We start from the raw sequence: 14719 nt of genomic DNA on the forward strand, positions 1-14719 counted from the left end.
GAGCATGTTTGGTGTGACGTGGATTCGAACCCGCGACCCGCAGATTGCGAGTCGAGTGCCCTCCCTAACCAACTGGCCATGCCGGGTCGAGCTGTTAAGAATAAATGAACATTCGCAAAAATGTTAAATTTTAATTATGTCTGTATTGTTTGTTTGTTTGTAATTAAGCACAAAGCCACACAATGGGTTATCTGTGCTCTGCCCACCACGGGTACCGAAACCCGGATTCTAGCGTTGTAAGTCCGCAAACATATCGCTGGGAACCAATTATGTCTGTAATTTCTAACACTTCTTCCGCATAGTCTAGAATATGCAATTCCTAACAGACACCCCAATAAACATACACACAAAGAAGAAATAAATACAAATTCTAAGAGATATTTCTATTTGACGAACATTGGTTTTAAGTTACACGCTTGTAAAAATGATTAAAACTAACGGAATAACTGAACTGCGTTCCATTAAAGACAAGCAAAACTACAGTTTTTTTCTATTATCTAATTATATATCGTTTATGATAATATACGTTTACTTTCTCCGCAGTGTTAACACTAAATGAATATCTTAAAGAAAATTCGTTCTTTGTGTTTTAAATGCAAGTAACGCAATTTATTGCGTTTCATCAGAATTGTTCAAATTACAGTTAGTCATTTAACTATTTAAACTACAAGTGTTTTAAATACATTTTTATCTGAGTGTTTTCCAAGTAATGTTAATTTAAATGTTTTTACATACATCTTTGTTAATATACAATTAACAATGTTTTATGAAAACAAAGTTCACCATTGTTGGTGATATTCACAAAACCTTCACCACATCATAGCCAACAAACGTCAATAGCTTCATGTAAGTTTTATTTACAGTGTGAAACGTCTAAACCTGCGAACAAATGCGTCTTTTTTAGGCCTAACAAAAACGTTTAAAATTACATTTGACATCTGACGTTTTATTTTAACATTCCTTCTTGATTATTTCATTATAAGGACATGAAATGAAGGTGTTTAAAACGTTTTCTTAGCCACAAGTCATTGCATTGGAGTTCTATTTTACTTAACTGCAACGCAACTATTCTACTGTTAACAAATTCAATTTCAGATACACGTTTGGGCTGCAATCGACTCAGTTCAGCTGATGAAGTCTTGTACCGAAAAAATGCCTCTTGGGTAGTGACTTGTGAAAACAATAAGGACTGAAATGCTATTTTTACACACACAAACGCACACGTCTGATTCGAAATCGGTAATATATTAATTAAGAGGAAGGCGAGAAAAACTAAACAAAAACGAGAAGCGTGGTTTTACGGTTAATTATTGTTTTGGTGACGTTCCCGCTGCTTTCTTTTTTCTCTTAAAGTACGTAGTTCCTATGTCCATTTTCAACGAATGGATGGATTAACTCTCACGTATGTTGAGCCGAGCTGTAGCCATTAACAACAGAAGTTTTTGAAACAGAAAGAACAGGAATATATAAACCAACTATGGTGATATACGTGTATATATATACGAATTTACCGCAACCTTTCAATAAAAACATTCAAGCGAAGAGTTTAGAAAAGTTAAGTATTCCCCACCAACAAATCCAAGAAAAATGCTTAATGAATATAGATAATACTGGATTAATATTAAATGCAAAGGAATAATCAGACTTTCTTTCATGCGCAGAAAACAAAGCCCAACAATTAGCATGACGGAAGCAAAACGACTGAGCTAATGTAAAATTGTTTCAAGTTCGAGTGAAATTTAACTTATCTAAACTAAGCTTCGCCAAATGATTTTAACAACTGATACTTAGAGATTAATATACAAAAATAATGAATAAAAGTAATTTATATTAAGCTGAGTTAAAATATTAATTAAATACAAATTTATATTACACAAAGTAATGTTAAAACTGGTTAAGCATGAAATTCAGGGTTCACTTTCAGTAGCACTGTTTTAGAAAGTCGTTAAAATATGTTTATAATCAGAAAATATATTTAAACCATTTATCTTAGAAATTTTGTTTGTTTGTTTGTAATTAAGCACAAAGCTACACAATGGGCTATCTGTGCTCTGCCCACCACGGGTATCGAAACCCGGATTCTAGCGTTGTAAGTCCGCAGACATACCACTGTGCCACTGGGGGGCTTATCTTAGAAATTTCGCAAAAACTAATTTTCAATGTAGTGAAATTCTGTTAATTTTAATACAAAATATGTATAAAATTAATTTATGCTTTGTTTTATAATTATTGCACAATGCTATCAGAGAGTTTATCAAATATCCGTCTATAACTTTGAACTAATAATAACAGAGAAAATGTAGCACCCATCACTGCCAACTCTTATCTGACCAAATAGTGTGATGTGACCACCATTTTTATATCGCACCCAAGACCCCAATACGCGAAATGTGGTTTTTGAAGGAAAGGGACGTGAACCGTGAACACAGGATTCATAGACTGGCCACACTAAAAACTGTACCACGCCCGACCCCAAAACTTTCTGCAAAAAAAATAAAAATACAAAAAATGGTACAGAAACAGTGTAATCAATTAAATTTTCAAATGTTCAAAATAAATGTTACTAAAGTAATTATTGACAAACTTTCGTATCTTTTAAAAGTATTATACAAGCTTGCGTACAGTTCCAGAATATGTTGCTAATCTATGACGTCCGTTGATACTAAAGTATTAGGTACTGATTAAAGAAATCATTTGGCTTTGGAGCAAAAAACATGTCGATGTACTCTATAACACCTTCCACATTTGCATACGTTTTCCCGTTAAGATGGTGCCATATCTGGAGAATATTGTGGGTGGGGGAGAACTTCCCAACCCAACTCGATAATCTTGTGTTGCGTCAAACGTGCAACATGTGGACGTGCATTGTCGTGGAGAAGAAGAGCACCTTTCCGATTGACTAGTGAAGGGCGTTTCTGATGAAGGTCTTGATTTAAACGTTCCAGTTGCTGACTATATATAATCTCTGCATTGACAGTTCGCTGTGGATTGAGGAGGTCGAAATGAATTACTCCTTTGATGTCCCACCAAATGCAAAGCATCACTTTCTGCGAATGGATTCCAGGTTTTGGGGTCGGAAGTGGTTTTTGTCTACGACTGAGCCATTGTTTTTGGCGTTTAATATTCGCATAGAGAATCTATTTTTCATCATCGGTGACAATTCTGTCCAAAAATTATTCACGCGCCAGAAGAGACTAAGCAACGTTCACACGTTGGAAACGGTGATCATCGGAGAGTTCGTGAAGCACCCAAATACATTCTTTATGGAGTTTATGAGAGACATGCAATTTCATGACCATTTCACGAGTGTATTGCCTTGGGTTAGAGCCAACAAGAGTCTTCAGAGCATCAATATCAATTCCAACATGTCGGCCCCTGACATCACAGTTTTTAAGGCTAAAGTCACCTGAACTTAATTTTCTGAACCATCGTTGACACTTACGAACGTTCAAAACATTTCCATAAAATTCTTTGATATTCTTTGTAGCTACAGAGGCGTTGTTTCCCTTCTTGCATTCAAACAGCATTACACGCCGAATGTGTGTCTCATCGTATGCCATCACTGTAAGGGATTAGAGTATACTAAACTTTACACATTATATAGGCTACACTAACGTGATGCTTAGGCGGTTCGTTTAACTATTATACGTGATGTTTTTAGGGTATGGTTGATGAAAGTGTTCCAAAATGCGACATTAATTTCTTGACAACTTAATACTTAAGAATGGAAAAAACGCTGACAGAAATGTGGAACAGGAAAAGCTTTATCAAAAGCTAAAAAACAAAATAAAAAGTCCAATGTTTCAATACATGCTGCAGTCACAGCCTACAAGTCTTGTTGTAAGGTTTTAAAAACAGATGTAAGATGCTCAAGGATTGCATTATTAAATTAACAGGGAAACTATACCGAATTAAAAGGTACAAACTTTTTAACAACGTCAATAATGAGAAGCTTGAAAATGCATTTGGTAAAGTGAGTTACTGAATAGTTTAAATAATTTGGTAAATTTATTTAAATCATGTAGATGAGGTATGTTACAAAGGAAAACCTTAAAAGTTTATGAAGCAATGTATAAATAAATCACCTTTATATAATTCACATCCATACATAAGAATAGAAAATAACACCTTAATGCATACACGATTAATACGCAAAACTGATTATAATTTATTTTAAAATACTTGGTAAAAATACAATACTTTTTCATCAGATGTATTTTAAAATGTTAACACTGATGATATTAAAGCCCCCGGTAAATATTATATCTACATATATATTTAAAAAAACACAATGATTGTCATAAGTATCATCAAATGGAAATCTAAATTTTTCTCTTTTATAATATAAATAGTTGTGCAAAACTAAATGAGAAGTTTCGTAGTTTCACAATCGCCTAAAGATTAATACCTTAATGTTAAAGAGTGGATTGAAAGCTAATATTGTTGTTTTTATTGATCACTTTTTCAGGAGTATTATGCCAAGTATCTGATTATTATAAAGTTTACTATATGTGAGATTTGGGTACGGGTATATAGAATCCCAATACGTGCATTACAGATGTACTTAAAAGCATTACACGAGAGACCAGGGTGTAAAGTATCCTCAATACGTGCATTACACATGTACTTACAAACAATACCTCAAAGAAACGTTTGATCTAAGTGTCCTTACCACGTGCATTACACATGCTGTTGTAGAGCTTGAGTACATTGTGACACGTAACAAACATACAACAGTTTCTACCAGTACAGTCAATCTAATTCCGAGAGCTGTGCGCAAATCTCTGGTGAATTGTTTTCACTATATTTACTTCTGGACTATTTGGGCAATTTATTGCCTGGAGATAACAATGAACAATAAAATTTTGAAGGAGAAAACGTTTTGACCAGTGGTATTGTCGCATCGAATTGTGTGATAATAAACACAATCCGCAACATATGCAAATGACCTCTGTGTAACGTACTTGCACAGAAATCGATATCTTGGTAGTTGAGCGTTCTGGAATGCATTTATGAAACAGACCAACCACGTTCTATTGTATTATTACATGTACTAGGAGTTTAAGATAAAAAGGGAAATAACTTGTATTTCACTGATAAAACTACATTTTCATAGTTAGACAATTAACAGAATGCCATGTTTTGTTAGCAGCTGAAACTTGAAAAATCTAACGCACTTTGACGTTCTTGTAGTGTTGATTTCTTAAAGTACGAAAAACATGGCTCATTATTTTGTAGTTTTTAGTCATTCAAAAATAAAACTTCTATTTCCACAAAACTCGGCTAGAAAAAACATACTACCTCATAGGCCTTTTCTATACAGCCTGTAGATCGTTCTTTCCTGCGGAACTCAGTTGTGAGACAGCAAAACAATCCAAGAAAAACGTTAATTGATTAAGAGATTATTAGTTGAAATAATTACAGAAATTTTGTACCAGTAAAATGTAAAGCACGAAATATAAAGCCTACCCTATTTTTAGCCACCATTCCTAAATTAAATATTTATTACTTTTGTTACATCATTATATTCCATCAAAAGTTGATTTACTTATGGTTGGGAAGTACATTGTGCTTCTACAGTAGTAAACGAACAAATAACGATTTGTAAGCTCGATGATATCTGTTGTCGAAAACATACATATTTCGACAATCCCTTGGTCTGTAGAAGACTGAAATGTAATCTGTTTTCTACAAGAAATATAACTGTGCTTAAAAACCGTTGTTTCTTAATTTAAAACCGTTGATTTCTTTTGGTGCATAAGATGCTATAAAAGACACATTTCGTATGAACGGTAATTATAACAACATATGCTACTATAGTAACCTACAGGATTTTGATTACACGGAACGTCAACAAACGAACTTTAACGCTGCGTCTGTAGTTGAGTAGACAGAAGTAGAAAGATAAATTCGCAGGTAAAGAGATGTCACATCAGTGATAAAAACACACAGGAATACCGAATACAGGATTTAAGAAACCAAATTTATTCTAAAGTCGAATGAATTGTCGTGAAACGAAATCAGAATCCAATTTTGTTCTCAATTCTTTATTTTAGATAATACTGTTTTTAAGCTCAGGAATTCCCATCCTGCACACAGCCCTTCCTCACGTGTTTTATTTGTCGATTCTATGGTGATAACGTAGCTATGCTATTTATTTGTAATTTTTTCTTGATAATCAAGTAACAATGACCGCGCGACTACACAAACATAGCTCTACAATCTGACTAATATAGTAAAACTAAATAACTAAAGATCAGACTACAATTTCTAGCAAAACTAGTTTATTGTATTTGCAAGACAATAAGCTAAATTTTCAGGTTAAATGATGCTCTAATTCTGACAAATACATGTACCTCGCTACATAACTTTTAATGTGGTTGGGTACACAGGCTGAAAAACTTTCCTAACGTACGCTAAAAACACTGAGAGCCAGACCGCAATGTTAACATACCCAAACTTACCTCGGGATCTTTACAATCTACTGAGGTAAAGTAAAAAGCTCCGAGGAAAATACTGCGATGTTATCATTCTTAAACCTATCTAGAGATCTTTCCCGGTATCTCTTGCTATATACAGGACTTGCAGACTGCCGTAGTTTATAAAGCATGGAACAAATCCTTCTGAGCTAAGGCACGGGATGTCACTAAATACGTTAATATATAGAAAGACTTTTTTCTTCCGAATGCAAGCGTAAAAAGGACGAGATAAAAAACACTGTGCTAACAAATATGAATATTCGGCTTAGCAAAAATGATATTCCACGCAGAGATTGTTTATTTTGAATTTAAGCACAAAGCTACACAATGGGCTATCTGTGCTCTACCCACCAAGGGTATCGAAACCCGGTTTCTAGCGTTGTAAGTCCGCAGACATTCCGCTGTGCCACTGGGGGGGCCCATGCAGAGATCAAGTAAAAGTCACAATAATTTATATATATATACAGACACACACACATTTTAATTATTTGAATACGGGATTTAAAATAGGCCAGGCTAACCTTAAAACCTCTGATCTTTTTAATAAACTTAAACTCTAAAACCCACGTGGTTAGATAACTGTCTTCCTTCAGTACATTTTTTTACATCTTTTTTTCTCAACAGAGAAGATGAACGTGGTGAGGTTTGGAACGGGAAGTTCCAACAACGACACAGTAACCAGACAACTTGAAGGACCTTGCCACCCTGTGAAGACGACAGAAGCTATAGCTTTGTTTACCATCGCCATTTTAGGGATGGGCGCTAACTTGTTTCTAATGGTGCTTATTGTCCTCAAGCGTCCACTACGAAGGTACACGTTTATGTTTAATTTAGTACAAAAGTAATCATAAACCCACAATCTTCAAGTACCATTTTGGTTTAAGGAGTTTTATGCTTGTTACTAAAATATCTTATACAATCATAATAAGCATGTAAAAAAATGAAAATTCTAAGCGAAATATCCACAAGTACGTATAACGTAAATTATGAAGCACCTGAAACAGATTTTCTACGTTTCTGGAAGAAATGGATCCCACCTTTAAATACGAATATTGTCCTCTTAAAAATTCAAGTGCAGACAGACACCTCAGTGTTATCATACTTAAACTTATCTAGGGATCTTTCCCTCTACTAACTTTTTTTTAAATCTGAAAGAGTAAAATGGACAAAACCCATTATGCTAAAAGCTAAGTCCAAGAAATAAAGACATTAGCTTCTAACCAGCTCTATGTTTATTTTCACATCAGAAGTAAGGGAACGTGTTCTACCCAAAGCCTATCCTGCTAAAAGTTTCCCTTCAAAGTCCAAGAAATAAAGATACTAGATCTGTTTGTTTCACAAATTTGTATACATGAACGTGTTGTACCCAAATTGGTTTATCCTACCACTATTTCTCCGAATGTTAACTATTTATAAAAAAATACCACTAAACACGCACCAGAATAAATTATTATGTAGTCAAAAGTTTAACTTTATTGTAAGTTGTTTCATAAGGATCAGATGTCGTTGTTTAACTAATATTTCAAACCCACGTTTCACTACAAAAAAAAAAAACAACGAAGTCAGAAACTGTTAGGATCAATGTCTACAAATAAAATTAAACAACCGTAAAATTATTACATTATTAGGTACTTTCCGTTCATAAAAATTCAGACCCAAAAAGAGCACTGTTAAGAACTACAACTTACGTTCTATATTTTATGTGTAATCCTCCCCCCCCCTCCCAAATATAGCCTGGCTGCAATGAACATTGGCAATTTTTGAGAGAACGTTCTTCTTCTCTAAGAATCTATTTTTTCCTATAACATCAGCAGCTTCCCACTCATCTATGGCAAACATGATATTCATACCAACTATTATGGATCAACAAATAGCTTCTTAACTCTCTTTCCATCTCCACAACAGAAATCAGATAAATAGTTTGGTATAACAGGCATGCATAAAGCTATAAGTTTGGAATGTGTCATTATATTCGTATTCCAATATCTCGTGTGTATAAATAACTGTCTTTAACCTTTTTTTTTCAGGTGGTCACAGGGATTGCTGTTTCACCAGGGATTGGTAGACTGTGCTAGGGCTAGTCTTCTGGTACCACTCGGTGTAAGTGTCCTCTTGTGTCAGAAACTATTCAAATGCTCTATCCTCGAAACAGCGTTTCTTCTGCTTGTCACTGTATCTACTGTTAATCTCCTCACATCGGTCATCAATAATGCCCCCATGATTCCAGACCCAGAGCAAACTTCCAACGGTTCCGCGACTCTCCCACTGGACAGTCGCCAGTGTATAATTTTTGGATTTTTCATTATCTGGTTTTCGAGTATCACAATCAACCTTGGTCCTACATTTTTGAGCGGTGCTCTGTCAAGTGCTAAGGAAACAACGGTAGGAGAGGTGTGTCCTATCGTCTATGGCCCAGTCCGACACTACGTGTTAAACGTGCTATGGGTCACGGTCAATATGCTGTGCGTTATACTAACCGGTGTTCACCTGCGAAAGCTCTACCAAGACCTCAACAAGACCAGTATGGAGGCCACCCGACTGGCCAGTCTGGTAACTACTATGGTTTCAATACGGCCAGACAGGGAACTCGGAGAAAGTGAACATATACACAGTTACATTCACCGTACTGAACAAGAGTCTCTCCAGCGTGTGAAGATGTTCATTATCCTCTTGTTGGCTTACGTTCTCTTCTGGGGACCACTCTTCATCATTACTCTGGTCCAACCAGGCCTAACTTCCACCTCACTTACTTATCAAGTCACGCTCCATGTGGCTTTTGTGCACGCCTTCGTTAATCCAGTTCTTCTTTTGGTGTTGAATTGTGACTTCCGTGACGCAGCAATGGATTTGTTGTGTTGTCGTTGTCGACTGACCAGAGACTTGGGGCCCCCACCCTACCAGGCTGGACCAGCCTGCCGACTTAACCGTGGTTACATGTAAGTCCTTGCACTATATGTTTTGAATTTAAAGACATTAACGTAACTCCTCAATGTTACTTTCAGCAATTATTATTGTATAAAATAAACTTGCATAAGCAGCTTGAATAATAATTATACAAATCACCAAGTTAAACATTACATCATTGAAGGTAACTAATGGTCTTAAATGAAGCGTGCATGTTTATTAATTGTTAACTTTCGGTTCACTTAACCTAACAAAACATCAATATCAAATGACGTAATCAACTACTGTATGCAGGCTTATTGTTTATTCGAGCTAAAGGACTGGCTGTCACTCTTATAACACACCCACAGCTTAACCCTTCGTTTGTGGCTTGTGTAAATTTGTCTACCACTCCATGTGCAAATATTCACGATTTTTGCGGCGGGCCATTCAAAGTTTGTGCGCAAAATGCTTGCATCATATGATGTCAACCGCAGTTGAAGGGTTAAAATGTGGGAGATATTTTGGGGTATCGCCTGTTCCAAATTCCAGAGCATTACCGAAGGGCCAACATGTGTTCGTTAAAAAGAATGAAATACCTTATCTTTACAAAATATATTTTACAGTTGGAAATTTTAAGTCAAAATTCGTTCAAAATATTTATGATTAAATTTTCTTTCATTGTTGGATTTCGCGTAAAAGTACTCGAGTGCTAGCTATCCTAGCCGTCCCTAATTTTGAAGTGATAGCCTAAAAGGAAGACAAATATCCAACATCACCCACCGCCACTTGTCAGATCGAACAGTGGGATTTGATCGCCACTCTTACAGCATACCCACGGCACCAAATTGCTGTTTTTTGGGGGTAACGGAACGCGAACCACGGAACTTTAGCTTCACAGTCCTGCACGCTAATCACTAAGCCGCGCTCGGCCCTTTATAACTAAGAAGTGCTACGAACATGACAAATAAAGTATTGTTTAAAAAAAACTAAGTAATTGTTCACTGAACATATATATGTTAAATAATTGTGCGTTGAGCATATATTTCCTTGTTAGAAGTATTAGCTAATTGCCCGTGGAAAACATTTTGGTGACAATTTCAGGAGATCAAATTTTGATAGGACCATTCTATTGCCCTTCAATGGCATCAAGTTCTTGGAAGATTCAACACTAATAATAATGTTTGTATTCTCAGATGAGAATAGGAATACCGTGATAGTTGTAGAAACGAGGACGCCGGCGGAGTACCCGGCCGTGACAACAAAAGAATGGGTCCATCTCTTAAAAGTCTGAGTATAACAGTCTTATTGCCCTTGAAAACAAATTTATTCACGAACACAATGTCAGTGCTTCATTACTTTTTTATGGATGCATCATTAATTTAGATGATGACAATAATATCCATTAACAAAGAAACCGTAGACTAAAAAGTATATTTCAAGTTAAAATCCTGCTATAATACCAGTATAGTGTTAGTACTAAACAACAAATAAAATAACCCTGAAAGGATAATATCAAGATAAAATTCAATTTACAAAAACGAAGACACTGAAAGATCATGTTCTCTCTGACCACATAGGTTAACATATACGAGCAGTTAAGGCGGAAACAAAAGCGATAGTTAGCTAATGGGATTTTTTTCATAGTATTTTTTTTCTTTGAACTATCAGCAACAACAGTAAATCTTGTTAGTTCAACCAGAACATTCCTCAAGAAAGACAATCTTAATGCTGCCTTACTACCCCATTTAAAAACAAGCGGCATAACTTAAGTGAAATGATAGCCTCGTTGTAAAAGAACTTAACTTCGGTAATGTTGATTAGGTAACATTGAACTAAATGCAAAAAGGCAACTTATGAACACTATAAAGTTCAATTTGAAGCTGACTGTAATGAAAATTATTCTCTAAACGTAACAGTGTTTCTTACACTTTCACGCTCTTGTTTTATATATTTGACTGGTTAGTTAGAGAGAGAATTCATTGTAATAATAATCGAACTGGAGAAAATTATGGTCGCAAGCAGTACTTGTATTATTTTAGCTCATCATAATTTGTTATAAACTATTTTTTTCTGAAATAGTTCCCGATTATTTTTCTAATAATAATTAATTAAGCGTTAGATATGCACACGATACATTGTTCTGTTTATAATATATTACATACTATAGACTAACTCCTGTACGGAACCTACAAATTCAAAAATGCAATTGTTCCTATTTAAAACGAACGCTATGTTCAGCTACAGCGTCAAATTTATCCTGATTATAACTGTATATGTTATAATAGAGTTTTAATTATTTCACTGTTGGCACTGAACATGTTCAACTACAGCGTCAAATTTATCCTGATTATAACTGAATATGTTATAATAGGCTTAATCATTTCGCTACTGGTACTAAACATGTTCAGCTACAGCGTCAAATTTATCCTGATTATAACTGTATATGTTATAATAGAGTTTTAATTATTTCACTGTTGGCACTGAACATGTTCAGCTACAGCGTCAAATTTATCCTGATTATGACTGTATATGTTATAATAGACTTAATTATTTCACTGTTGGCACTGAACATGTTCAGCTACAGCGTCGAATTTATCCTGATTATAACTGTTTTAGTACCAGTAGCGAAATGATTAAGCTTATTATACAGTACAAATCAGAAAATTTTTCACATTGCATCTGAACATGTTTAGTACCAGCAGTGAAATAATTGTGTTATAAAGTACATTTTTAATAGGTTAAATTTGATGCTGCTGCTGAATATGTTTAGTACAAACAGGTTTGGTTTGAATTTCGTGCAAAGCCACACGAGGGCTATCTGCTCTAATTTAGCAGTGAAAGATTAAAGGGAAGGCTAGTCATCACTACCCACCGCCAACTCTTTTACCAACGAATAGCGGGATTAACCGTCACAATATAATGCCCCCACGGATAAATGGGAGAGCATGTTTGGTGAGGCGGAGATTAGAATTCGCAACCCTTAGATTGCGAGTCGAGCGCCAAGTCAGTACAAACAGAGAAATAATTATAATTAAGTCTATTACAAAGTACAGTTACAATCAGGATAAATTTCACACTACAGCTGAACATGTTCAATACTAACAGTGAAATAATTAAGTCTATTATAAAGTACAGTTGTACTCGGATTGAATTTCACACTACAGCTGAACATGTTCAGTACTCATAATGAAATAATCAAGTCTATTATAAAGTACAGTTGGAATAACGATAAAAACAACAATAACTAGTGAAGCTGTTTCAACGTCCAGTAATTATGTTCTATTTTGATAAAACAAATTTCAATCATTAAAAACCGAAAATACACTGTCCACGGATTTTCCTTGTACATGTCGTACGTAGTTAAGTATAAATATGAAATACGTCTCAAGACAATCCAATCGTTAATCTATGTAATGTTGTTGCCTATATATTATCCACGAACCTGCTAGCCCGTCCTAGATGTGATTAACGTAACAAATATCCTCTTTTACCGCATCTAGAAACTGCAGTGAATGCTGCGAAAGCTAGAGATCGATTTTCTTGACAACAAACTTCATCACTTTAAGTATTGTAATTGTTCACCAAAAACATGTTTCTAACAGAACAATAGACTAGGCAACAATCCCCAAAATGTGCAGGACGAGAAGCCAATAGAGAAGTTGATATCCGTGACATCTTTTAACGTCAGTAACAGTATTATTGAATTATCTGCCTTAGACAACAAGGCGCGAGTTCGTTTAGCTGGTGTGTTGCCGATCTAAAATCAGTCGAAGTGAAGTACCATAAAATATGCCTTCCTGCCCACTAACGTTCCACATCCAAAACCAAACAAGAAAGAAAGCATTACTGACCTCGTAATGATATTCCTGTGTAAAGAGCTTCGTTACGCTACTAATCATAAACAAGTCCCGCGGTTGTTTGATGTTCGGCAACGATAAAGTAATGCTGTAATTCTACCAAAGCATCAAAGGAGTTGTATCTTTTATTGTTTGAAATCCCCTGCATTTTGTTCACATAATTGGAGAAAACGTTCTTCTGGATTCCCGCAGTGTTCCACTTGAAGTTACAGAAGTGGAACGAGACAGAGAAATGCTTAGATTTTCCAGTGACGTCACACCAGTATGAGATGTTGGTAGAGTTGATTTTGAAGTGATCAGTTTTACCCTTATGTGTAAAGTCTGAGTAGCATTTCCTATGCCATGATACTGTTTGAGGTGATACACTAATACTGTCAATGCGACCAGTAGCATCGAACGAGACTGAATCTTGCGGTCTGTCTGGCATAAGCTGATTGTTTTATTGTTTGAAACCCCATGTCTGTTCCGTCGTGTAAATTGATTTTGTTAGTTGATTGGCATATTATGCATAATGATAAATCTACAGAAAATGTTTTCTTTCTTTTAAGACAAGTTTCCTCTTCTGTGGTTTCTATGATAAATAAAACCGAACAAAAAAGGTGTTAGGGATCATTACCACCGCCAATTATTATGAAGGATATGCCTTGTGTATTTTTACAATGTCACACATATCCTACATCAACAGTAGTTAGCCAAGAAACTATGAAAGTTACCAGCTATACAGTTAACAGAGTTGAATATTTCAGACAGCAATAACGTTTTATCAGAATACCAGATGATGAGAGAGAGTTAATACTGCTATTCATCCATAAGAGGGGGTTGTCACTGTCAAAAAGAGAACTTAAGCATGTTAGTAAACAATTCAGCATCTGGAATAATAATACAGACATATATATAGCATATATGATATGGATATTTTGTTTTGTGCATGGGAATATGTGCATGCGTGTGTTAGCATGTGCACATGGTGAGGTAAAAAGTAAGCTTATAACATATTCTGAATACTTGCTACCAACAATATTTTATACGAAAAACATATTTCTAATAAACATACCCCAAAATATGTTTTGTGTTTATAGCAAGATTTATCAATTATTGACATCTGTTGAAAAAATATTAATCATTGTTTTGTTAAATTATATAGTGCCTAAATGGATGACTTTAGTATGCAGTCATTTGAACGTTTTGCTGACAAGTTATTATGTGTGAAAAATAATAATGCGTGACAAAAATGTCCAAAAGGCTAGGATTTGCGCTTTGTAATTGTTCTTATTTTAAGTTAACTTTATTCAAGTAGAAAATAGATATGTGATGCAGCTGGAAACAACATCTGTTGTGGCAACACTAAGTAATAACACAACAGAAAAAATAAAGTTCGTAAATTTCCTTTGAGAAAAATTGTAATTTTGGTGGTCATTTTGTTTTGCAATTTTGACCACCTTATCATCAAAATTGAGCTTGGCAACATGTTTTTTGGTTTGTTTGTTTTGGAATTTC

General features: G+C 35.0%; 2 protein-coding genes across 2 annotated transcripts in view; one reads left to right on the plus strand and one right to left on the minus strand.

Annotated features, from left to right (window-relative positions):
• LOC106476702 (midasin-like) overlaps positions 1-14719 on the minus strand; it is a 236786-nt gene that overhangs the window by 95099 nt on the left and 126968 nt on the right. The gene's annotated exons all lie outside the window — the stretch shown is intronic.
• LOC111084887 (histamine H2 receptor-like) overlaps positions 7108-14719 on the plus strand; it is a 27457-nt gene continuing 19845 nt past the window's right edge. The window contains exons 1-2 of the mRNA XM_022381369.1: positions 7108-7290; positions 8507-9415. Of these exons, the coding sequence (XP_022237077.1) occupies positions 7109-7290; positions 8507-9415 (1091 nt within the window). The 5' untranslated portion in view covers position 7108. The remainder of the gene's footprint in view (positions 7291-8506; positions 9416-14719) is intronic.

Source organism: Limulus polyphemus, unplaced genomic scaffold (assembly GCF_000517525.1).
Source record: "Limulus polyphemus unplaced genomic scaffold, Limulus_polyphemus-2.1.2 Scaffold158, whole genome shotgun sequence".
In the NCBI taxonomy this organism is placed as follows: domain Eukaryota; kingdom Metazoa; phylum Arthropoda; class Merostomata; order Xiphosura; family Limulidae; genus Limulus; species Limulus polyphemus.